Genomic DNA, 25,945 nt, shown 5'->3' with positions numbered 1-25,945 from the left:
AGAGACTCGTGGCACCTTAGACTTCCCCCCCTCCATCAGAACAAAGTCGGAGTCCAGCGGCCGCTTTCAGGCCATCGCAGTTTTATTGAAGATAAAAAAGACAGACGCTTTCTTGGGCAAGCACACTCCACACCTGCTCTACAGCTTCAGACTCCCTCGGCTCTAGCGTAGTTTCCCTATGGCTGACAGCCCGTCTCCTTCAGAGGCATGCAGTGAACCCTTGCATTAAACACACACACACACCAAACACACACACACAGCAGCAGCTCTGTGCGGGCACAAATCACGCCCGGGCGGCGCCTCTGCAGGAAGCCGGACTGTAGCGGGGCTGGCCCTTCGCAGCGCTTATTCCCGCACAGCGACCCCTTCTGGGGGCCAAGAAAAGCACCCCGCGGGGACAGCTCCGCAGGCGGGCCAGCGCGCGGACAGGCATCGACGCCGGGGCCCAGGCGGAACCAAACGAGCGCCGACGGAGACGATGCCGCCGGCTGCTCGACGCGCTCGGCGCTCCCCGCCATTTTGGACGCCGGCGTGAGGGGGAGCGCGGGGGGGTGGAGAGAGATCGACCGACCGACCGGCCCGGCTGCCGCTGGTCCCCTCCCCCCCCCCCCGGCCACGAAGAGCGCCTCTCCGGACTCAGGTACCGGCGACGCCTCCCTGGTGGCTCGGGGGGGGGGGGGGTCGCCGCTTCCGGGAGGACATTCCGCTGCGAGGGGAGGGGCGGGGAAGGGAGAGGCCGGGCACGCCCAGCACAGGCGCTGACGACCCCCTCCCATTAGGTCCAGCGGTTCCCACCCCCCTTAGCTACTGCATGTGTTGGCGTACATAGGAGTGTATATGTGTGTGTGCGTATACTTATGTGTTCTATGTGTACATAAACACATGTATATGTGTACGTAAATATATCTGAAGATAAGTATGTGTGTTTGTATGTGTATCTGAGTATGTATGAATTCAAATGGGTAGCCGTCTTGGTCTGAAGTAGCACAATAAAATCAGAGTCCAGTAGTACCTTTAAGACCAACAAAGATTTATTCAGGGCGTGAGCTTCCGAGTGCAAGCACTCTAAGGCAGGGGTAGTCAACCTGTGGTCCTCCAGATGTCCATGGACTACAATTCCCATGAGCCCCTGCCAGTGTTTGCTGGTAGAGGCTCATGGGAATTGTAGTCTATGGACATCTGGAGGACCACAGGTTGACTACCCCTGCTCTAAAGTGCTACTGGACTCTGATTTAATTGGGTATGTATGTGTGTACATAAATATGCGTGTGTGCATATATGTGTGTCTGGGTATGTTTGTGAGTACATAAATATATCTCTGTGCATGCATAGATGTGTTTGTGTATATGTATGTGTTTATCAGGCTTTCTCAACCAGGGTTTTGTGAATCCTAGGATTTCTTGAGGGCCCTGGAAGGGTTTCCCAAATGGATGGGAGTTAATTAATTTTTGGTACATATGGTCATGTTGACCTAAACCCCCCTTCCAAAATGGCTAGTGAGGGGCCTAGATGGGTTGGGAAGGAGTGGGATCCCAGGTGGGCATGTACACAGCTATGCTTCCTGATCATATATTATGCATAATCATGCCACTTCTGGGGTTTGTCGAAGCCTGAATAATATTTCAGGGGTTTTATTTGTGTGTGTTTATATATATAGAGAGAAATCCTCTTTATACTTATACGCACCCTTCCTCTGAGGCACAGGGCAGGTAACATTAATCGAAATACAGTCAAATAACATTAAAATCACTATTACATTAATAATGTTTTACAACTTTCCCAAAATATACTTCAATTAGTTGGAACATTAAGAGTGTTTTGTTCTTTAAGTGTATGTTCCAGTAGATGTTTCCCAGTAGGTGTTTCCAGCAGACAGGGGAGGGGGGAGGCCAGCCAATGAAATATTATCAGGTGGTATGATTCCTGGCCTCAAACATAGGCCTGATGGAATAACACTGTTTTGCATATGTTAGTATATATACACACACATACACCCCACGATCACCAATCATTACCATCAGAAGATATCCTTAAGATAATGACAATCAGAATGCAAATGGCAGTGGGGCAAAGCATTTTAGAACTTAGGTATTTTATTGTGTTTTATTAGATTTTATAGACGATAATTGATTGTAAATAGTAACACTTGTTGTAAACTGCGGGATAGACCAGTGAAGAAATCATCAAATTGTAAATAAATTTCGTACACATGCCACACACAAGAAACAAAATAACACTATCGGTTATCATATTTTGAAAAGCAAAAAAAGGGGGACATATTTCCTGACTACTCAAACAAGGGCTCGCTATGACAAACCTCATTTAAAAGGCCACTACAGTTTAAGCTGTGATAATTGCTAACTAGGAATATCCCTAGTTTATTGGTCTTAAAGGTGACACTAGACTCATGTTCTGCTTCAGACCAACAAAACTACCTACATTAATCTAGGAATATGCCTAACCTTCCCATCCCAAAAGAAGACAGTTTTCTAAAGAGAATGGGCACCAAATAAAGAAGAAGACATCGCTTCTAAAAAGAGGACATCTGGTAACCTTGACTATCATAATAAAACAGGCTTCAATCAAAGTGGGCCACTATCAGCCTCGCCTGTCCCCCTGAGTCTTCTCCCTTGCCTGCCCTAACCATCACGTCCACCAATAACTGTAGTTAAACTGTAGGGGGCTGTGTGACTTAAATGAGGACTGCAATTATGACACTCAGTACTATGATCCCACTGAGCTCTGAAATTAAATGAAGAATTGGGTTTTTTGTACCATGCATTTCACTACTCAAAGGGATTTCAAAGCAGCTTATAACAGCTTATCCTTCCTCTTCCCACAACAGACGCCATGTAAGGAAGGTGGGGCTGAGAGAGCTTTGAGAAAACTGTCTGGCCCAAGGTCTCCCACCTGGCTGCATGTGATGGAGTGGGGAATCCAGCCTGGTTCTCTGGATTCAAGGCTGCTGGCAGGGCCTCGCCCATGGACATCTGGAGAGCCACAGTTTGGCCTCTCCTGTACCAATGATTTCCTAAATCCTTGAGACTTGGATCTCGGGTCTATTGCACTGAGTGTGGAAGTTTGAGGCTAGGTTAGGAGATGGATGTTACCGGAATGTTTTATAGCTGAGGAAGAAGACTGTGTGCCAGAGTTCTTGTACTGAACCAGACAGTTGGTCTGTCAAAGTCAGTAGTGTCTGTTCAGACTGGCAGAGGCCTTCACATCAGCTACCTACCACCTGTTTCTTTCAACTGGAGGTACCAGGGATTATTGAACTCTCTCACCAACTACAGCTCCTCCTACCGTTGGGGTTATCACTTGCAGCACATATTCTCCAATCCTAATTCTTCCGCCTCCCACCAAGTCTAGGAGACGATAAATTCTTAGGAAAGGGGTGATTAATTAGCATCAGAGAATGATCGTAGAGAATCTTATCACAATGTCAGCCTTAGCTTCATAGTGAGTAAACAGAATCCTTAAAAATTCACAACATACTGAACTAAGTTAGCAAGTTTGACTTAACAGCATGCATCCACTTCCATCTTCCGCTGCAGGAGAGTAAAAATTGTTTGGGAAGGTAGTGGGAAGTTGTCAGAGCACTGGCATAGAATTAGCGTTGAAATAAACTAAAACCAACATAAAATGTGAGGCAAGAGGTGTCAGTGATGGACTCATTTTGATTAAATTTATATGTTGGATCTATTTTGATTTATCCGTTCATTTCAGAAAATAAAATGTAAAAACAAATTGATACATGTTTGAGTAACATGACTATAGAATAAAGTTTTAAGACTTTAAACCTCAGCTTTTACTTTTTTTTAAATTCCTTGTGTATGAATCACTAACAGTGTAGGATTTCCCCCCCAAAAGAAATGATTCAATAGCTAGGGCTGGTACAGAATCTGTCTCTCATTGATTATCCAGTCTTAATACAAAACTCTTGTCTCAGACTAAAGTGCTTACTATTGAGCCCCAGAAATCACCTAGTGGTATCATTTCCCATTTTATTTTCTGTTTTGGGGTGTAAATAAGGAACTTGTGTAGTCCCAGGGTTAGTCAAACTGCGGCCCTCCAGATGTCCATGGACTACAATTCCCATGAGCCCCTGCCAGCAAATGCTGGGGTCATGGGAATTGTAGTCCATGGACATCTGGAGGGCCGCAGTTTGACTACCCCTGGTGCTAGAACAATGAACCCTGATGCAGGAAGTTGGTGGTTTACATCTCATTTTCGCAATGAACTCAGCAGGTAAACAAGCCTATGGACACATTCAGATGGATCTCCTCCTGTGTACAGAGCATGATTGAAAGCTTTCTGGTTTGGGAAACTTTCAGTTGTATCCCAATTTCCAATGAGGTATGAATGCAGGAATATAGGTAAACCAGAGTTTTATGTCCTCCCCACAAAGAATAGATCATAATACTCTCCAACCCCACCCCGCACACATAAAGGGGAGGAAGAAGGGTGCACACAGGTACAGGAAACGAGCAATGATCATGTGCCCCGTGGACAAACAAAGGCCAATTGTGATGTCTGAATGTACCTGCTGTAGTTTAAGGAAACAGGATCTGTGATAAAGGTTAGTTAATCTCTCCAAAATTAGTTATACACCAATTAATGACTGCTACGTAGCAGACAGTTCAGCCTTCAGAGTTTCCTAATTTATTGTCAATTGGATTCTATGCTGCAATTTTTTTTGACACTTCAAAATGAGCATATAGAATATTCTAGAAGAGGAATTCTAAAGAAAAGAATTCTTTGAAATTCAGACTGTTAACAGAACTTACATCACGCATTTGTACAGCCCAGTCGTAGGTAGATCGGTCAGCTAGGATAGATTAAATCAAATTCTGTATAGGATCAAGTATATAATTGATACAAGGAGGGGATATGCAAGGCCTTGCAGGGGGCACAATTATCCCTCCTATCCCCTCCATCAGCCCTGTAAGGTAAGTTAATATTATCCCTGAGGCTAAAGTAGAGGATAAAACTAGTGATTGTATGGCAGATACAGGAGTTTCTTCTTTTGATCTGGACTGCATGTAGCTTTTAGTGGCCAGGGTGCCTTGAGTAATCAAGTAGATGAGTTAGTTCCCTTTTGCCTGTTTTCCTTCAGTTGAAACCACAATACAGCTTTCACTGTGTTTGGTGATAGAGTCTATATGCTGGTTTCACTGACCTGTAGGGCTGTGTTACCACAGGCTGTATTTGTACTGGGAGTAAGCTCTACTGAATGAAATGAGACTGGCTGCTGAGTAGACCTCATTAAGATTTCTGTCTCAATGTCCTGGGCCAAGCCATAATTTTGCCATTAAAGCAAGTGAAAGGATCACATCCTTTTAAAAAGCAGAATTCAAAAGCTTGCTCGTTAATTCATCACATTTTAATCAATCCTCATAAAAGGTATTATGTTATTCTTTGGGGTCAATTCAGTGAAAGTTTTAGGAGGTAGTTAAGAATAAGGAAATGTTAATGCAGAAGTAAAAAGCTAGTACTGTAGAGGCTTATTTTGTTTCATAAATAGCAGTTTCTGTCTTCAGTCTGCGTTGACATCAGATCACAACACCCACCCACCCCTCAGTCTGCCCCCGCAATGTTTTAAGGTTCCTCTTTCTTTTGGCAGCAGTAGCAATCCCTACTCTGAAGACAGCTGCAGCTCAAACCAAATTGTAAGTGCAGTTGTGAGTAAGAGTTATACACCCTAAGTCCATTGAGGTCCATAGGCTTAGGAGGAGGTAAGTCTGTTTAGAACTGCATTCTCAGATTTTAAGGTTCTCATACGCAGAAAAAGACCATATCTCCCTGGACAGGTGACGAATAAGGTAGCGGCGTTTTTTTGTTTTTCCTGGAGCAGCTTCAAAACATAACCCAGGCATATAAAAATTAATTTCTAACTACTTGCTCAACAAGTTGCTGATTTGATCTTCTAGAGAGTGCTGGTTGAACAGAATGTTCAGACGGGATCAGCTTGTGGACAGACTTCTCTTGGAACTCAGCAATTTACTCAGTTGAGCGTGTGAAGCCATATAGGGTCAACATCTCAAGTAACGTTCTGGTAAATAAACTTCCTTCCTTCTTAGTCTCTCCTCTCATCTGTTTCTTTAACTATTTTCGAATTACCTTTTGACTCGATGACACCCTTGGAAGTCAGCTTGCCAGAAAAGAGAGCGAAAGAACCGAAGTTCTAACTCCTCAAATGTTTATCCCAAGGAGGCAGGCATGAAATGTGCACAAAATTAATTTTGGTTTAGAATAACTAAAGGACGGCCAGTAGCTCAGTGCTGTAGTGAAGGAGCAACTTTCAACTAACATCATTGTGCACTGAGATAACTTTCATTGTATGCATATTGCAGAAAACAGCCATGTTTCTGAACTTTGAACTTTGCAATATGACTGTTACAAGCAGGAAATGTCAAAATAAGGCAGGAATGTTATAAATGTTAAGGGGGAATGAAATTGTCCACAAATTAACACATATAGTTTATGAAAGCTAGGAATTTTTTTTTCTGTCCATGTGGTCACCAGCATTATATAACTTTGGATGTCCCTAGCATTCATTCTGCAAGTTACGTTGAGTCAGGATCACCAGTTCTAACACATGTGTTTGTTATCAAATTGCTATGTTATTGCTTGGAAGGAGTTATAGGAATTTAGAGAATTCTTGTGCAATCTTGAAACAGATTTTTAAAAATAAATACGTATTTGGAGTGGCTTTCATTGTGAATGATATAGTCTGATTTTATGTTGTTTTCAGTTTCCAATCAAATAAAGAAAAAACTTCATTGTCACCGAATGCAGCAAATTAGGAATCATGGATCTGAAATACAATTCCTCTCGGAAGCACGTATCTATCAGTGTCCCCTCGAAATCCCAAGCGATGTCACCACATATCAAATCCATAGATGATGTAATAGTCCTTGGAATTAATCTCAGCAAATTTAACAAGCTTACTCAGTTTTTCATTTGCGTTTTTGGGGTTTTTCTGTTTTACCTTATTTATGGATACCTACAGGTATGTGCTATCGTTTAATGTTTATAATAATATATGTATTTCCTTCTGCAGAATTAACCTTTTTACCTGCAGCATTTATTTTCTGTCGCAAGGGCTTATCCGTTCATTTCAGTTTTGCAGGATGTTGCCTAACTTTAGAGCAAATGAGGAAAATAGAGGGCCATTTCGCACGGCTTCAAAATAGCACAATGGTTGCTAATTGGAAACGCTACTAATTTGCCATAACCCACGACGTCGTAGACAATCTGCAACAATCCTGAAACCGACCCGCAAAAAGCGCTTCGTTGTGGCGCTTTCAGGGGAATCCAGAAAAGTGGATTCACCCTCCGGATAGCGATACACTCCTGCAACAGTAGCGCTAAAGACCTGTGCGTTACCATTGTTGCTGGTTCTTCAAAGTCCCTCCCCCTGGCTCTCTCCTCCAAACTTCCGGCGAAGCGATCGCCATTTTTTTTTCTCCAAGCGAGCGGGGATAAACGCACCGGCGAGCCTCTTTCTGTTTAGAGGCTTCCCTGGCTTCAGTCCTTCACCTTTAGTCACTAAGCACAAACCACTTAAAAGCCCGTTTGCTGAAATAAAGTCCCTTTATTTTTTACACATAAATTCAGCCGAAAATCGGGCCCGTGAGAAGGGGGGGGGGATTTTTTTTTATCACTCGAGGCAGCGTGCAAACGATCATACAATCAAACGACAGCTCACATTAGGCAGCTGGATGGGTCTCTCCGTAGCAACGAATCTACCTAGATTCGTTGCTATGGGTCGTTTTTTTTTTTTTAAAAAACCTTTCTTAAAGGGAAAGGGGCTGTTTGGGAGCATGCTAACGGCTGCCCATTGGCTGCTTGACGGCCAAGGGCGGGACGAGCTTGGCAATAGCGCTTCCTTTCTAGCGATTTCTGCCGAGACCGGAAGCCTGTGGGAAACGCTAAAAAACGCAACTGATTCCACTACAAAGGCAGGTATGCATAACGACGAATTCCACTATTTTAAATGGCGATTTTTCATTCCGCAAACAATTTGCAACAAAGATCCCCGTGCGAAAAGGCCCAGAGTTTTTTGAGCACTTTCAAGCACATTATTAATATTGAGAATTATAAATTGATTTGATACATTTTTTAAATAGCCTCATGTGACTGGAGCAAGTACTTGGATTCTGTTCATTGAAGACTCTTAATTGGCTGCACCCCACAGTCTGGGGTCCAGTTTAAACATAGCACTGATGAGCAAGAAGAATTTAAACATGTGAGGTTGCACATGTCAGCATCTTATTTAAAATGGGGCCTTAAGCCACCAGGAGTGCCGTTCTAGCTTATCAGAGAGCCATGTTGTGCTCGTAATCTAGCATTGAATGCATAGCATGTTGCATGCATAGTGACCCAATTTAAAGAAGATTCCGGCCATGTGCATCATCATACAAGTAAGTTCCTCCAGCTTGCCAGCATCAATGTCAAACTCAGATTTTCCATTATGCAGTTGGTGAAATAGCCCTTCTGTATCTTAGATACAAATGGGGACTGCGGAAGCTACTACAAAGTTTATAGCGCTAACTGCAATTCTTATTGCTAATTATGCTCTTTTAAATTGGGCCAGCTGATCCACAGAAAAGGGGCTGCTTCTATGGCTCCCTTTGCTGGTACAGGTGGCAGGTTTGTTTTTGTTTTTTTAAAATAATTTCTTGGAAATCAGTGTCCAAACAAAATTGTATCCAGTGTGTGGTGTGGCAGTGTTGGCATACAGTATACAGTTCTGACCCACTCCATCTTAAACAAGGATATTGTTTGACTGGCAGAAGTGGGGGGGGAGGCAGACAAAGTGAGGACAAGGTTAGTAGGGGAATTTCCTTATGAGGATTTTCAGATTAAAAATCACTAAGGTAGGAGAATGAGATAGAGGTTTATGTAATAAATGTGCTGGAGAGATTGGTTGAGATTTTTCTCCTCATAACAGTAGAATTCAGGATTACTCCATAAAACTGATTTGTCTGTCCAAAATATACTGCTAACGAAAGCACTTCTTCACATACTGCATAATTAACTTATAGAGCTTATACTGCCACAAGCTGCAGGAACAGCCACTGAATCAGAAAGCTTTAAAAGGGGCTAGACAAATTCAGAGAGGGAAGACTTGCCATCAGCCATTAAGCATGATCTTGAAATGAAACATCCGCATTCAAAAATGGCTTGTACCTCAGAATGCCAGTTATTGGGGGATAAACAGAATAAAGTTTTTTCAGAAGCTTTTGACTGGTATGCCATTTTGGGATACAAGATTGGAGGGGTGCAATTTGCAGACTTTCCCTCTCACTGCAGCCCCCCCCCCCATTCTGCTACCATTGCTGTTTCCAAGGGCCCTCTGCCTGCCCCCCGGTTGTGTTTCAGGTAGCTCAGTGGACTGCAGAGAAAGAGATGAGGGTAGGAAATGTCAGTTCGACCAATGGAAATGCCTTCCCTCAGCATGACACAATGCCTGGATCAAACCCCCCATTCCTAATAACTCTGACCCCTTCCTGTAGTCCCACAAAGTAGCCCCAGTTTCTAATTTGTTGTTTTCTTTAAATGGGACATGATTGTTCAAATTTCAGGTACATGAATGAATACCAAGATAAAATGGATTTTGTCTAACTTGATACATTTTTTAAAAGGGGAATAAAAATGACTGAATACAAAGACAGTGAACTTCTGATGAAACTGATTTTAAAAGTTGCATGCTGATATTACAGACCATTTAATACTACTATAAGGGAACTATTTTGAATAAAATATCTTGGTGTTCTTTTTTTCCTCCCCCAGGAGCTGATATTTTCAGTGGAGGGGTTTAAGCCCTTTGGCTGGTACCTAACGCTAGTGCAATTTGGTTTTTATTCTATTTTTGGACTAGTAGAGCTGCAACTTATTCAGGACAAAAGGAGACGGTATGATAATTATTCTCTGTTTCTTTGTGTTAAATTTTATTCCCATCTTAATGCAGTTTGCATATCCATTAAATCCTAACATTGTCTGCTAAGCTTACAATGCAGTCCTAAACAGAGTTCAGTGGACTTCAGTGAACTTCAATGGTCTTTGAACCAAATTTAACACCCCATAGAGGGAGCTGGTTTTGCACCTTGAAAAGCATGGGGGAACAAGATGTCCAGGGGCCACCACACACTTAATCCAGATTGGGGCCTCATGGCAATTTGTAAAGAACTGTTTCTAAAATGGCATCAGGATCCATGGAATAGACCTTGGCCATCATCACATTTAGTTTGGCCCTGCAATGGACTAAGGATGATATAATTCTGCTTAAGATTGTAATGTAAGGTAGAAGAACCTGTAGAGTACAGTCAGATCAAATCTCTGTCTAAAACATTGTATCTGATATTTTTGTCAGTCCCTTTAAAATACCACCTGTTACTAACTTGTCAGCAAAGTGTCCAAATACAAATTGATACCGTGTAGAATGGCTTCCCCATCTCCTCTTAATATGGCAGGCCGTTGCGTGTGAACACTGCTTCCATCCAAACAAAAATTGGCACGTATAGTTAGTTATGCCCTCATAAGGTGTTTATATTGAGAGGTGCATGCCTTTCTCGTTTACTCTGTTTAAAATGAACCTATTTTGCTGGCCTACATAAAATAATTGTAGTACAATCACATACTAGATAGCAAATATTTCAAGATGTTTGTTGTCGGAAGAATAGTGGAAACTTTGGGTAAAGTCTGCAATCTAGAGTCTGTTTCAGGCATTTTTGTTCTGGCTGTTGGCTTTCCTTCTTGCAGTAGTCTCCTCCTGAAAGCTTAGGGGGTCTTTAGAGGAGCCTTATAGTTTATCACAAAGAGCTGCATTCAGTAAAGGAAATCAGGAAAGCTTCTGTTGGGGGGACATGGCTCTCAGTAGCCATTTTTTACAACATAGTTGAATATAATAGAGGTAGGGTTCAGGAAATCAAGATCTTATATTCAGCTTTTTGTGAGGCAACTTGGAAGTCCCCGGAAGTAAAGTTCTCAATTTTGGGATAATAATACCAAGAGTAGGTGATTATAAGACGCTTTGAGACTCCTTTGGGTAGTGAAATGGGGGTGGGGACAGAAACAACAGCTCTTCTTCTTCCTCCTTTCCTTTTAATAGATTGATGTAAGGTTCCCATTCCAAGGAATGACAGGTCCACAGTAGCCATGCCTGGTGGATTGTGGTTCTAGTTGTTTGTTAACCTCTTCCTGCTGGTTGTTTTGAAAAATAAAAAGGGTCTGTAAAACAAAAGTAGAAGCAATAGGGGGGAAAGCCTTTGCCACCATTTCAGATTAGAAATATTCAGATTTCAGAACTTTTATCGATATTATATTTTCTGTTGATCACAGTGTTTAAAACCTCTTGTTAGATTTACCATTTGCTCCCAATACAGAACTTCATTTATATTTTCCAGGATCCCAGGCAAAACCTACATGATAATAGCTTTTCTAACAGTGGGGACAATGGGTTTATCAAATACCTCCTTAGGATATCTGAATTATCCCACACAAGTAATCTTCAAGTGCTGTAAACTGATCCCAGTTATGATAGGAGGAGTCTTTATACAAGGTATGCCTTATTCTTGCTATTCAATGCTGTTCATGTCAGAAGATAAACCTCGTAAAGACACCTCAGGAGTTGTTTCTTCTTCTCTCCTCACCCAATGTGGTTTTGGCTACATCCAAATCCTCGATTAACTCCTGAACTTGAGCTGAACTTAAACTGAACTGCAAACAATGCAGATTCTCCCCACAATTGTTTTCCTACAACTTTTCGCAATCTTGTAAAAACCTCAATTTTCATTGAAGGCAGGTTTCAAAGACAAGTTTATCATTGGCTGGAAAAGCATCCTTAACACAAGTACGTATTGCCTGCTGGTAGAATGCATAGGGAGATGTTAACTGAGGGATAGCAGTCTTTCATCCCCCACTCCTCCTCCACATGCAGCCAGCTGAGTGACCAGGCACAGTTCTCTCAGAGCTCCTGAAGGCCCATCTGCCTTACAGGGTGTCTATTGCAGGGAGAGGAAGGGAAGGCTAACCATAAGGTAAGCCACCTTGAGACTCCTTCAGGTGGTAAAAAACAGGGTACAAAACCCAGCTCCTCTTCTTAAACCCCAGCAGTTGAATGATTAGACATGTATCCCTCCTTTACCCAGTTGGATATACCTGTGCCTCAGTAGTGGCTATGTAATTTTGTAATGCTTGTTTATGCTGGGGCTGAGGGCAGTAAACCTGTCTTTCCCAGCTTTTCTGCTGCTTTGATGACCCTACAGCGCCTTATAGAACAGCATGCTTCCCTGTTGCGGGTCCCAAGCCTTTCAAGAAAAGTTAACACTGCTGTTTTATTTTTATTGGATGCGATCTTATTTATGTATTTATTGTATTATAAATTGTGGCAGAAGAACCGCTAGAATTATCTGAGATCCCTTGCTATGAGGGATGCTTATGCCCTAAATGGTTAAATCTCCTAGTGCCATTAACAAAATCTGTGAAAAATTACTACTGCTCTGTTGGTTAATCACAAGGTAACGTTGTAGTCCTATGCTTATGCTGGGTTCTTTGCCCACCCCCATCCTTTTTGTACTCTGGTAAACCCAACAGAACAGATTTCTCAACTGAATGCATAATGTTCTGTTGCTTTAAGTGTGGCTAGCTGTGCTCGCTGGCAGTTCAGTAATGGAGTGGAACTAGCAGAAAAACAATTGATACTCTGATTACTTCATAAATAATCTGCAATATTAAAGCGTTTTCTAGACTGAAATCCTCTTTTGCCATTTAAGAAAACATACTAGAAAGGAAGTTATGGAAAAGTGCTACTTGCAAAATCCATAGACTATTGGTCAAAAGAACGTGAATGGTACACAGCCAGAGTTATTGATCATGAAATTTCAGGTCTGGCAGAACATGCATGGAGACCACCTCTTTTGGTGCCTGCAAGGGGAGGTTCACAGGCCTGAATCACACACAGTAAAGAACAAGATAGTGAGAGAATAGACTACTTTGGACTGCTGGTGATGAATTCCAGCTTTATAGGTTCCTTCACATAAACAACTCCATGAAAATAAACAGTTAATCCAGCTGTTGTAGTTTTCTGTTGGGAGCTATTAAATGAACCAATTCATGATTCTCCAACTGCATTCCTAAAAGGTGCAATAAGTTCTTACCTCCTCATTCCATTGTATTATTTCCACCTGTGTAAAGGCGGCCATATTTTGGCATGGTCACTGCCCCAGGGGGACTGTTTCCAACTCATCTCCAGTAAACAGAGAGACCTTGTGGGAAAAGCAGATGATGCTGTTATTCTTCATGCCACCACTGTGGGCTGCACTGAAATAGGGAGTTGTGCAGGTTTGGTTTCTATCCCAGCAGTCCCCTTTCCCAGCATACCTGACTGGGAGTCGGCACTGCCACCAACCGGGCCAGCTGCCCTGAGTCCAGCCTGCCACCATCCAGCCTGCCCAACACAGCTGCTGACATCAAAGATCAGGCCAGCTGCATTACACCTGGGGCTGCCAACACTGATGCCTCCAGCAACCAAAACAGTTCCAGCTGCCGTTATTGCCCATCACCCAACCTTGCATCCCCCTGGCTGCCCATGTGGGACTTAGAGGATATATTGGGCACTGGAGACAAGGACAATCTCCAGCAGCAACTGTCAAGGTCACAAGCTCCAGACACCAGCCAGAGAAGCAACAGCATTAGTAAGGATAAGAGAAGCTCCACTTACCTGGGATGGTCACCCTGTGAGTCATATGATTGTAGCCTCTGACCCCCTGGGCAGGGCAACCCCAGAGGAAACCCACAGACAGTGGGCCAAGTGACAACCCAGAGGAGAATGAGTGAAGGAGAAGAAAGCCAGAGGAAGCCAGCATCTGGGGATTGGTCCTTTCCAGCCCCAGGGAGTGGGGTTTGGGGGTGAAGGGGAGAATAGAAGGACTCCAGAACTGGGACAAAGCTGATGCCATGCCTACAGCTAAGATTTAGTCCTGAGGGCATAAGGGGGCATTGGGTGTAATAGCCCTGGACCACCCAACCCTTCTCTGAGGCCAGGAGAGACCCCAAAAAACAGGACATGACAGCAGAGGAGCCCTACAAGAATGCACATCCACCAATTCCATATGTTCCCCTGTTACATGTAGTACTGCAGAAGTGTGGCAAAGGTTTAGACAGTTGAAGCAGCACTGTGTTGATAAGATCATGAACAAATTGACCCATAGATTTTGTCAATGGCAACAGACTGGATACTTGGATGTTGGTTTCCATGTGGTGAAGATCAAACTGAAAAATCATAAGTTATGCCAGTGTATCAACCCTGTTAATTTTCTTTCTGGCATAGGAAAACGTTATAATATTGCCGACGTTTCTGCTGCACTCTGTATGAGCTTGGGTTTGATATGGTTTACTCTTGCTGACAGCACAATTGCACCAAATTTCAACTTGACAGGTAAAAGAAACCATTCTTTTTTTGAAATGAATGTTTACAAGAATGGGGGGGGGGGCGTCGAAAGTTGACGTGTGGCTAAAAAATTCTATTTGCAACATAGTTGTCATTAATGCAGTGGCTGCATGATTCTGTTGTTTGTGAAGTCACAGCAGCCATAGCTACTGGGATGTCTCAGCCTTTGGGGATTGGTCTAGCAAATCTGAACAAGAACTGATAATGCTTTGATGCTGGCCCCTATGTAACGTTAGGTTTTCTTCTGCTAGTTTATAATCAAATTTTGTGAAAACATTTACACCCAAGTTTGTATGATTCTTAGCGAAAGCATTGTTTTGACTTGTATAATTTAATCAAAATTCTTTAAACATTCACATTGTCAAAGGCAAATCTATTTACATGTGACAGGTTTGCCCAAGGAGACAAAGCTGTGCTTGGAGGTTAAACGGAACTTGTAATTTTTGCTGATACAAATGTTATAAACATAAAAGCTGAGTGATTTTAAAGTATTGGCTCTCTGGACGATATTACCAGTATTGTGTCCGGCAGACATTGGAAAATTAGATTTAAAGCTCTTTTAATAGCATTGAAGAACATGGTAGGCATTATTGTGCAAAAGGGAAAAATAAGCCTAAAGAAACACACAGCACTATGAACTGTGTTCATACATTAACTACGTTGACAGCAAAGCAAGGAAGAATATACATTCTGAAATGGGATGACAACAATAAGAGTTTCTTTCCAAGCCTTCCATTAATCCTACAATAGTGGAGATGATCTTATCAAAACAAAACCTGAGGAAATGGTGTAATTTCAAGAGGCTTAGGAGATCTTCTGTGAGTTTTTCCTCCTCTCACTCCATTTATTATCCCTTTCACTATTTATACAAATTAGATCCCCCCTCTGTCATGATTTTAAAAATATGCAAGTAATGATGCAGTATACAGGAAATGTCCTTGCTGCTTTTTAGAAACAGGACCCACATTTTTTTTTGTAAAGTACTATGAGTCTCTTTTTTGCAAACATCATACCAAATTTCAAACTGCTTCTGGCATGGAAAGGACTTGCGAGAGTCATGGTTTCCAACAAACTCAAATGCCAAGTCCAGTAACAACAATTTAGGCAATGTTTGCTATTTGCTTATTCTTTAAATGATTGTATTTTTATTCTGTCGTGCTGTTATCTATTCTAATTAACTCCTATCCATTCAGGAAACACTTCCAGGGCCATCAAGAAATGCCAGGGCTTCACAAAACCCTGGTTGAGAAAGCCTGATTTACGTCATTCAGGCTACTTTAATAATAGGAAACTTCTGTTTTACGGAAATTTTAACAGAAATCTTAATGTATACCATAGCTTTATCCTGTGTCTTAATACTCAACATAGCCCCCATGTGGATTGAAAGTCTACAGGGAGAGTTTTTTTTATAAACTTGGGAGACACCCCCCCCACCCCAGCCTTTGCAGAAAACACAAAACATTTTTTTAATTAAAAGAGGAGGATTCTCTCCTCCCAGACAGTGAAATACTGTCAACATTTGAACAGAAAATGCTCTTCCGCTGCCCATCCTCCTTGCTACATGTGGGAGACATAGGAGGAGATGCCACTTCATCCAGATAGGCAGAAGCAGCTGCAGGCCAAGTGAGGAAGAAGGGCAGAAGCTGCCACCCCTTGGTCATTCCCCTCAAAGCATCAGGGAGGACAACAAGGAGAATGGGTGAGCAGGCAGAGTGGTGGGGGGAAGAAGAGGGCCAGCAAAGGGGGGCACAGGCAGAGCAGATGGCAAGGGGGCAGGCAGAGACAACAGTGTTTCAAGCAGGTAGGTGGGAATAGTGGAAGCCCCCTCTGACCCTACCTGGTGCTTAGTGATTCAGACAGAGGGGGCTGACTGGAAAAGTGACCCAGCAAAACAGTGGAACAGACAGGCTGGCTAGCATGCAGTTGAAGTAGTGGGAAGGATAACAGATTCCAAGAGGAGGAAAATGACAGAAGGGAAGCAAAAAGGGAGAGAAAGTGTTTTGCAGGGAGGACAAGCAAGAGAAGGCTGGAAGGTTCAGACAAAATGGATGGGAACCCCCTGCAATTCCCTGGCTGTTATATACTAATTTGAAATCTGTATGTTCATTTCCCCTTTTCTGTTTACTTGAAGGTGTGGTCCTCATATCTCTTGCCCTCTGTGCAGATGCAGTGATAGGAAATGTACAGGAAAAAGCTATGAAGTTGCACAATGGATCAAATTCTGAAATGGTATATGTTCTGTTTTTTTATTGTCATTAAGTTAATTAGGTGTCAGGATGTAGAATTCTGGTGCATTTCTGGCTTCCGTATAAAGTCGTGTGTTAAGTGGTGTTTCACAACTATTAAAGATTCTTCCCCTACAAGCATTTTTAAAAGTAATGCTATTTAAAAATGTGTTGCATTCAAGCATAAATTTATAGAACAAGAACCTAAAGATGTCTTCTTAGCAGTTATATTGTCAGTTCAAATATGACACTTCACTACATACCTTCTTTACTGATATTCAAGGACTGCAGGGGGTAAAGTCGTTTTCACTATTACTAAATTTAGAATACCATATTGTAGCCGTAAGATTACATATTTAGGAATATCACCACGTAAGGTCAGGGATGGAGACTCAGGAGCTATTACAGTCTCTATATAGAAATTCATTAACCGGTCAAACCCTTGCCCCTCATCCTACCCCCTCCATCTCAACCTGGGAAGTATACTGAGTTTAGAACTACCTCGATCCCAGGCTCTTTGGAAGTTTGTGACTTAATTTCAACTGTATATGGTTTTAAAATTTTATGCATGCATTTTGCATGTTGTAAGGGCCACCCCCAAGTGCTGTTAGAGAGAGGCACCCTAAAAATCTAACAAAGTCTCAGCATGCATTCACCAGTCATTGCCAGGAGGCAACCTGCTAACAAAGTCATTATCTTCACTAGCTATGGTTTCCTTCTTCCTTTTGTTCTACCCAGCTCCATACTCTGTATGCACAGTCAGATCTTGCAGAGGGGAAGCCCTGTTAGTGTATTGCAGCAAAATGTTTTTTAAAACCTTTTGTTGTCTTTTGCATAATTTCTATCCTTGCTCGCCACACTTTTCTCCGTCTTCATTTTGCTTACTTCCTTTCATGATCTATCTTCATTCCTGCCCCCCCCCCCCACACATACACACACATCTAACCCCCTTCCTTGTTTTTAAGTCTTGGTCTCCACATCTCATCCATTCTGGTTGGCAACTTAGAATGCATTGGGCAAATAGGGCTATATTTGTATGTATTGTGATTGTATTTTTATAGTTTTAGATTTGTATTTTAAGTAAATCTAAGGTTCAGATTTGATGTTTTAGATTCTGTGAAATGTTAAATTGTATATTTACTTGTTGTGACCCGCCCTGAGCCTTTGGAGAAGGGTAGATTAAAAATACAATAAATGAATAAATAGTAGCATAATAGCAAACCTTTGTCAATACTGTAAACATAAAGGTGGAGTTATTATTTCCCCATAATCTATCAAAATTGTAAAAAGATGCTTCCCTCCCAGGGGCCCATGGTGGCTCTCAGCATTCCTGGGTCCAGTTCACACAGCCATATTCATGGCTAACTGTAAATGCCACATGCCAGTGTGGTTGCAGGAAGCTGCCAGACCAGTGCATTAATTTTCAGATGAAGCATGCTGTTTGAGACTGGTTAGGTTCAGCCTCTTCCCTAGAGCAGCCAATGAAAGCTGAGGGATGGTTGAGTGGGGACTCGAAAACAGCGGTTGAAAAATGACAGTTAACGAGTTAGCAGCACATGAGTAGACTGCAAATGCACAAACCCAAAACAGCAAAAGTTTCAATAATCCAAAGTAAGTCAGGCAAGAAAACTTCCAAATGAAGCTAAAAGAAAACATTATTTTGCAAAAAACAGGGAGATCAAAACAGCGTAGCAAAGATGGGTTGAAACAGTGATCTCCGCCCTCCCAGGGCTGGAGAAAAAGTTTTAATACTTCTCATTTCCATACTTTTACACTGTCCATCACTGATTGGTACACACACAGATGCTAAATATTTAGGATGTTATTGGGTTGGTCAGATACCAGATCCATTGTTTGGATTAGGGTTGTGCGCAGTGGCGTCCAAATCGGTTGTTCCAGGCCGACGCAGCCAGCTCTGCGCCTTCTTATGTGCACCAAGTTACGCACCGGCGCCTCCCCTCCCCCGCAGTGCAGCACTAGCTGTGTCAGCCTGGAACGGCCGGTTCGGACACCACCACGCACAGCCCTTGTTTGGATTCTGCTCTGATAGACCCCTTACTCTGATGTCAGGGGTGGTCATCAGAACATCACTTCCAAAATCATTTGTATGTTTTGCCCTTGGATGGATTTATCTTTTACCTTCAGTTGGTAACCATTACAATATGATGGAACAGTGATTAGTTTCCCTAGAACCTAATAGGCTTTATTACTGCTACTGGATTCCATGAAGCACACAGAGTACATGCTGTCTCTGCTTGTTCACAGTGGACCTCCTGACCTTCTGAGTGAACTTTGGTAACTTCGGTCAGCCTGGGCCAGAATACATGCTGGTTATGATTCCGCAGCTATTCAGTGACAATTAGTATTCCTGTTAACTATGGATCTAATAGGAAATAATCCCACAGCTTATACAAGGCTAGCTTTTCTCAAATATCTTCTCTCAGGCCTATCAATAATCATCTTAATTTTTCTATCCCACCCTTCCCATAAAGGCTCAGGGTAGGTACTAGAGGGTGGTAGGCACTGTATGTGAGTGGACAAGGAGTGTCACGCCTGCTTATCAATGTAGTCCTTCAGAAACAATTTAGACCTTCAGTTAATTGTGTAAAATGGCCCCCAATCTGCTAGAGAAATGCTGCATCCCAAGTAGCTGGTGGTTAGGGGGAATGTGCTAACAGAACGGCCACAAAACACACAATTTGATGGCCTCTTTAAAATTCCCCGAGATTAAAATATTTGTTTTTGTAACTATTGCAGGTTTTGTATTCCTATTCAATAGGTTTCCTGTACATTTTAACGGGGCTGACTTGCACTAATGGCTTAACCCCTGCAGTAACATTTTGCTCTAAGGTGAGACACATTAATTTTTTTAATTAAAAAAATGATAGTTTTCCCTATGTATTGTGTGACTATTTGTTTGTAATATTTGTTTGTGACTATTTGTTTGTAAGCTATTCATGTAGCCTGGCTATTCCTAGTGTGCCTTGAAAGAAAGCTACATGTATTTAAAATAAGAAAGATAAAATTGTGTGATTCATAAACTAATACCAGTTATTTAGCCTGAGAATTCTTGCATGCATGCAACCTCATCAGAACATTATATTCTCTTTGAAATGTCAAGTGGTTTTTATAATTTTGTTACTAATTTTTTCATTATTCAATCAGAATTAAATAACATCTTTGAATGCTGTGAGCATTTCTGCTTTAGTTCAAGCAGTTGACTACAAAACTTTGTTTCGTTTTGCAAAGCCTCAGAGTTTGTTTTGCATTTTCCTAATAATTTTTTTGTTGTTGTTCTTGCAGCATCCAGTTCAGACATATGGCTACGCATTCCTGTTTTCCTTGACTGGGTATTTTGGAATCTCTTTTGTTCTGGCTTTGATTAAAATCTTTGGGGCTCTTTTGGCTGTAACAGGTATTACATTACAAAATTCATATTTTAACAGAAGATCTTAACAAGATCCTGCTGTCTGGTCAAGTTTAGGGGATTATTTCTGCTTTATCTACTGCCTTTTGATTTTGTGGGTGGTTTAATGATTCATGTGGCAAAAGGTAAACTATTTTAGAAATTGTACAGCTTTTGGTTTTGATCCAGTTCTGCTGTATGCACATTTCTTAGAAAACTGCCAAAGTTCACTTTCTAGTTTCCAATTCAGAAATGTGGCTCAAAACATGTAATATATGGGTACAGACATGTGACTATCGATAGTTCTCTTTTTTTGTGTGTTATTGTACTGGTTTACTATGTGTAAATCCACCTTAAGGACTAGAAATAATATAAATAAAAACAAATGAAGTAGCAAAAAAAGAAGTGACTAAAAAAAGAAGTGACTTCAGGTTTCTTAGCCGTAAAATCAATTAATTTTAAAATGAAACGTTATAATTCTAATATTTTAGCCATTTTGTATATGATCAAAATCCCAGGAACATTAAAGGAGACAGTGCCAGCAAAGTCAGTCATGATATTCAAAACCAAATATATGCTAAGAGTCAACAAGTCGAAAGAAATGAGAAGAAAATATAATACAGTGGAAGGTCTAGAAGTCTGAGTTAGCATTTGTATTAAATATATACTTGCCCGCCTTTTGGTCTTTCGCTGTAGGCTTGTCTGTCTTGATGACTGAGTCAAGCCATTTGTGTAAGCTTAACTTTCGCTGGACCGTGGACCATCCTCTATTGCTGCCACATTCAAGAGAGACTGAGTTGTGTGTTGAGTGGTTTATCTGTAAAACTCATCAGACTATATTTTAATTGGGCAAGGCTGAATGTTTTCCATGCTTTTTCCCCCTTCTGCAGTAACAACAGGAAGAAAAGCAATGACCATTGTACTTTCCTTTTTGTTTTTTACAAAGCCATTCACATTCCAGTAAGTAGTAGTTACATTTCTGTGTTTTATTAATTTGAAAATGCTGAAATTTTATATATTTATAGTATTCCCAAACATTTAATATTATTCAGGATAGAAAACTAGAAACTTAGGGGCACAGTGACCATCTACATACTTGGGTCCCAGCAATGAAATCTCTTTCTGATGCTTTCCAGTCCCTTCTAATAGCCAAGAGTTTTAATTATTTAATAGCCCATCTTGTTGACTGTTCTGACTTGCTCTGTATAATGCTCTGCTGTGCAATAAATAAGTCCCTCCTACTCTTTTTTTGTCCAATCTGTGCTAGCAGCATAGAAACCAATAGCAGAAGGCAGACCAAAACCAGATTGTTCCTTGGGAATTAGCACCATACAGAAAATTTGGTTAGCAATTCTCTTGGGGTTCCCTTCTGCTGGACTTGAAAGCTTTGCGAGAGTGAGCCAAAGACGCTTATAAATGTGGGCAGATTTCCTATTTATTATTCAGAAATACTGTTCTCTTTTTAGAGATGCGGGCTTAATGTTTTCTATTTTTTATATCTTAAATAAAACTGCTTCTTATTACTTTTACTTAATTTAATGAATCAGTTGCTTTACAGTTTGATCAGGAAACAAACTTAGTAAAGTTTAACCTCTTTTGGTGAAGCTGAAACTGGAATTAATGTCTGTTTTGTATCTCAGTAAATTTGAATCACAATGTCATGTGACATGGTAAAGAGTAGTGGGCTCTGATTTGGAGAACTGGGTTTGATTCCCCCTTCTTCCACATGCAGCCACCTGGGTGACCTTGGGCCATTCATAGTTCTCTTAGGGCTCTTGCAGAACAGTTCTCTCAAAGCTCTCAGCCCCACCTAACTCACAGGGTGTCTGTTGTGGTGAGAGGAAGAGATAGGTGTTTGTAAGCCGCTTTGAGACTCCTTCAGGTAATGAAAAGCGAGGTTTAAAAAAAACGGGCTTGAAAATGTTCAGAGCCATTATTTGATAAATAAGTAGGGTACTGAAAATTAGACTGCCCTGGTCCTCAGATCCTCCATTCCCCCCCTCCCCACTGGTAAACAGGAGAGGAAAGGATCCCCTTTTTACCACCACAAAACAGCACATGGGACCTGCAGAGACAAAAGTCATGTGGGGTGGGGCTGCACTAAGAAGGGGAACTGAGTGGGGAACTGAGTGGCATTGGGTGAGAAAGCTGGCCAGATCTAACTCAAGAAGCTCTACACAAGATTCTTGCCACCTGTACCTACAGAAAATAAATTCAACTGAGTTAAGGGGGGGGGAGAACTAGGTTGGATTTATCCCTCCCCATTCCTTCAAAACAGCGCCAACATTATTATTAGAGCATGTCTATGGTTTATTTGTTTGTGTTTACATTTACATTCCACCCTTCCATGGTGGCTCAGGATAGATCAAACCAAATCTAAAAATACAGTATTAATTATTAAATTAAACATACAGCATAAATTAAATATTTTACATTTCAAGCTATAAAGTTTAAATTGAGGATTAAATCACATGAAAACTAAGGCCTTCTAGAAAAAAATTGAACTGCAAAACTGGGCAGGAGGCATGGGGGAGCATGTATAGTAAATTCTTGAGGGATGGGTTGATTGGGTGGGCTTTGAACAGGCAGGCCTGCCTATTCTTCGTTTTATTTTGGGGCCTCAACTCTAGGCCTGGTGGAACAGCTCTTTCTTGAAGGCCCTGCAGAAAAGAGAAGGGTCTTTCAATGCAGAATACAGGAACTGTGTCCCATGCAGTCATCCCTTGACATGCCTGCAGAATGTGTGAAGTGATACATGCACTGACAGATGTTTGGGGAGTAAAGCTTTGCTAGTTGGCATCTCCACCTATTCTGATTCTTAGCAAGTCTAAATGTTAATTCTGTTTGTGGGCGAATTGTGCTTTTTCATGGGGAAAAGCATGCCTCAGCCTTCATGTTTGGGAGACTCCAGTTTACGTTATAGCAATAAACAAGTTTTAAAAACTGGAGAAGTCTCTTGCGAGTCCCTTGGACTGCAAGGCGAACAAACCAGTCAGTCCTAGAGGAGGTCAGCCCTGACTGCTCCTTAGAAGGCCAGATCCTGAAATACTTTGGCCACCTCATGAGAAGGAAGGACTCCCTGGAGAGGAGCCTAATGCTGGGAGCGATCGAGGGCAGAAGAAGAAGGGGACGACAGAGAATGAGGTGGCTGGATGGAGTCACTGAAGCAGTAGGTGTGAGCTTAAATGGACTCTGGGGAATGGTAGAGGACAGGAAGGCCTGGAGGATCATTGTCCATGGGGTCGCGACACAACTTCGCAATTAACAATAATAATATACAGAAAGTAACAGAAATTGAAGGAGGAGCTATAATAAATGAATAATTCTGTCAGATATTTATCTTCTGTTATTGTTTTTTTAATTGTCTTAGTTTAATGCTGAGGTCACACTTTTGCTCCCCACAAGTCATCTTAGTGTGAAGTAGAGAAACATAATGTGGCTGTTTATATGATTATTTGTTTTCTCCTTTTCTTAGGTATGTGTGGTCGGGCTTATTGGTTATCCTGGGTATATTTCTCAATGTCTACAGCAAGAATATGGATACAATCAGACTGCCGTCTATATGCAGCCTCTGGAATAAATCTGCAGAAGACAGGAAGACAAGGACGTTGTCCCAGACTGTGTAGAACAGTGGCTTGGGCCATGCATTGCACATTAACTTCTGTTATTACATTGCCATAATCTGGCTGGTTCGTTTTCCAAAGGGAATGATTCTAAAACCAAAGGAGCTGAAGACCTTCTGTCTGCTTGCGGATGGCCAGAAGTGAACGGGCCCCTGATGGCTGCCCCTTCAGAGCTCTGGGACCTCTTCCTGTCCTGGGGAAACTCCGTTTGGACAGCCGCTCTTGGTGGAGGACAGCCGCTCTTGGTGACTGTCGACATCCTAACTCCCAGTTGGGTGCAGAGGGAAGGGCATGTGTGTGATTAACTTGGGCATTTCATATCAAAGATGATGATGCTGAAATCAGTGGGTCTTTGTGTCTTACTGTTGACTTGGTTTATTTAAAAGTAATGTATTTGACACTTAATGGAAGTGGGTGAAAGCACAACTAAACTCACCGTTTAAACCTGCAAGGTTTGGATTAGCATACCACCGCTTTTCTTTTTCAATAAATTTTTTTTAATCTATCCAGTTTTGTTTTGAAGCTTTCATTCAAGTTGTTGTAACTTGAAAGAATATAGTGGAAGTCTTACCTTAAAAGAGGACAGCTTTGAAATGTGGGGGAAAAGAAATCTTTTGGTGCAGTGGTCCCCAACCCCCGGTCCGAGGACCGGGACCGGTCCGCAGATCAGTTGGTACCGGTCCGCGGCTCTTCCCTGGCTGCTGCCTCAGGGGCTGCCCTGCCACTCTGCCGCCAGCTCACCTTTGGTGCTCTCCAGCAGTCGCCATGGCTGGGGCTCCCCCTCGGCGTGGCACTGCGCAGCTACTGCTGGCAGCACCCACCAGTGGGCAGCAGGAAGTCAGGGGCACCGGTGGGAAAGCAAGTGGAGCAGGGGCTCAGGTGGCAGCGGCAACGTCCCTCAGCAAAAGACTACCTCCCCCCCCCCCTGGGCCTCAGTAAAATTGTCAAGCGTTGACTGGTCCCCAGTGATACAAAGGTTGGGGACCACTGTTTTGGTGCACACATTTGTCCCATTTTTATGTATCCAAAAGAACTTGATGCACCACAGAACTCACCCCTTCACTTAAAGAAATAGATTTTTGCGCTCTCTACTTGGAATTAAATACTTTAAAATGGATTCTGTATCAGAAAAAGTCAGATTCTGCAACCTGCATAGATTGTGAGTCTAATAGCAGCTTGAACTGGGGAGACAACATCTATCAGGCAAATGATGGCAGGGGAAATTTTTTTGTTTCTTGTTTAATAAAATTCACAAGAGGGCCATGATTCAATTACCTCTTGGCCCACCAGTGGCTGTTTCTTTAACATTAAAGGAAATATCAGAAGACACAGTTGCACCCTGAACCGTGTGACCAAAGACCTGGCTAGAGATACCAGAAGCCTGTTAGGGCCAGGGCCTGTTAGGGCCAGGGGAATTCTGGCCTTGACCCCCCCCCCCAACTATAGGGGTTTAATAAAGTGGGGGAATGCCCCCATACCTGAAACGTATGGAGTATCATTTGTGATTTCATCGCCATTGCACATGCCCACTCCCCCTCCCAAAACTGGTGCTTGCAGCTTCACTGGTGCTTGCAGCTTCGCTGCATATGCACTTGAACCCACTGCTATTGCGAGTGCTGGCTCCCCCACCCACCCAAAACGTGTGGAGCCAGCTGCTAACTCTACAGGTGTTGAGGGGTGGGAGCAAACACGCATGATGGCAGGCGGTGTCTGCAGGACAGCCACAAACAACAGCTCTACAAATTTGGGGTGGGGGGAGCGAGGCACAGCACCCGGTTTGGTTTTTCAGCAAAACTCCACCACTGAGTTTTGCCCAAAAGCCAGAGCATCATTTCTGTGTGACATCAGCATGTTGGGGAGCTTTCAACCATAGCCCCAAATCCCCCCCCCCCACCGCTAGCCCTCTTCTAGCTGACAATATTACCGGCTTATGGAGTAGTTTCATGGAGTAGGCATTCCTTTACCCTTTTGAATGTAGAGATTAATAGGTTGCCGGCTGATGCGCCCAGAGCTAGTTTCAAACCCTGTATGCTCCAGTTGCTGAATTTACAGCCTTTATATGAGCATACATTGCCCTGACAGATTACAATTGTAATTAGGTTGTACCAAAAAAAACACAAAATAGATAAGGTGCTTTGCTTATTCATGGTTTCTAAAATTATCAAAGCTGAAGGAAAATCATCGCAGCCTAAATGCCATCTCATGAGAACTAGTAGAGACCAAAAGTCTTGTAAGC

At 42.3% G+C, this 25,945-nt stretch overlaps 1 protein-coding gene across 3 annotated transcripts; it reads left to right on the top strand.

Annotated features, from left to right (window-relative positions):
• Nucleotides 1–378: 378 nt before the first annotated feature.
• SLC35B3 (solute carrier family 35 member B3) lies at nucleotides 379–24,214 on the top strand. 3 transcript variants are annotated; one of them, XM_077353165.1, is made up of 11 exons: nucleotides 379–640; nucleotides 5,931–6,055; nucleotides 6,755–7,012; nucleotides 9,799–9,920; nucleotides 11,412–11,566; nucleotides 14,336–14,443; nucleotides 16,587–16,684; nucleotides 19,438–19,530; nucleotides 19,984–20,030; nucleotides 20,977–21,046; nucleotides 23,562–24,214. In XM_077353165.1, the coding sequence occupies exons 3-11, from the start codon at nucleotides 6,812–6,814 to the stop codon at nucleotides 23,664–23,666; spliced, it is 999 nt and encodes a 332-aa protein (XP_077209280.1). In that variant the 5' UTR covers nucleotides 379–640; nucleotides 5,931–6,055; nucleotides 6,755–6,811; the 3' UTR covers nucleotides 23,667–24,214. The 3 variants fall into 3 exon arrangements, with proteins under 3 accessions (XP_077209280.1, XP_077209278.1, XP_077209279.1); XM_077353163.1 differs by having other exon boundaries at nucleotides 385–640; nucleotides 19,984–20,095; XM_077353164.1 differs by lacking the exon at nucleotides 379–640 and adding an exon at nucleotides 4,796–4,949 and having other exon boundaries at nucleotides 19,984–20,095.
• Nucleotides 24,215–25,945: the final 1,731 nt, after the last annotated feature.

Source organism: Paroedura picta, chromosome 9 (assembly GCF_049243985.1).
Source record: "Paroedura picta isolate Pp20150507F chromosome 9, Ppicta_v3.0, whole genome shotgun sequence".
NCBI classification, from domain to species: Eukaryota; Metazoa; Chordata; class Lepidosauria; order Squamata; family Gekkonidae; genus Paroedura; species Paroedura picta.
The sequence above is the reverse complement of the archived record's forward strand: the minus strand, read 5'-3'. Positions and strand labels throughout refer to the sequence as shown.

What these genes read in the sequence shown, in the direction of transcription:
- SLC35B3 (XM_077353163.1), top strand. Translation starts at nt 6,812, where the DNA reads ATGGATCTGAAATACAATTCCTCTCGGAAGCACGTATCTATCAGTGTC. An exon ending in ATTCAGGACAAAAGGAGACG is followed by an intron (nt 9,921 to 11,411) that starts GTATGATAATTA and finishes TATATTTTCCAG; the next exon opens with GATCCCAGGCAAAACCTACA. An exon ending in ACAAAGCCATTCACATTCCA is followed by an intron (nt 21,047 to 23,561) that starts GTAAGTAGTAGT and finishes TCCTTTTCTTAG; the next exon opens with GTATGTGTGGTCGGGCTTAT.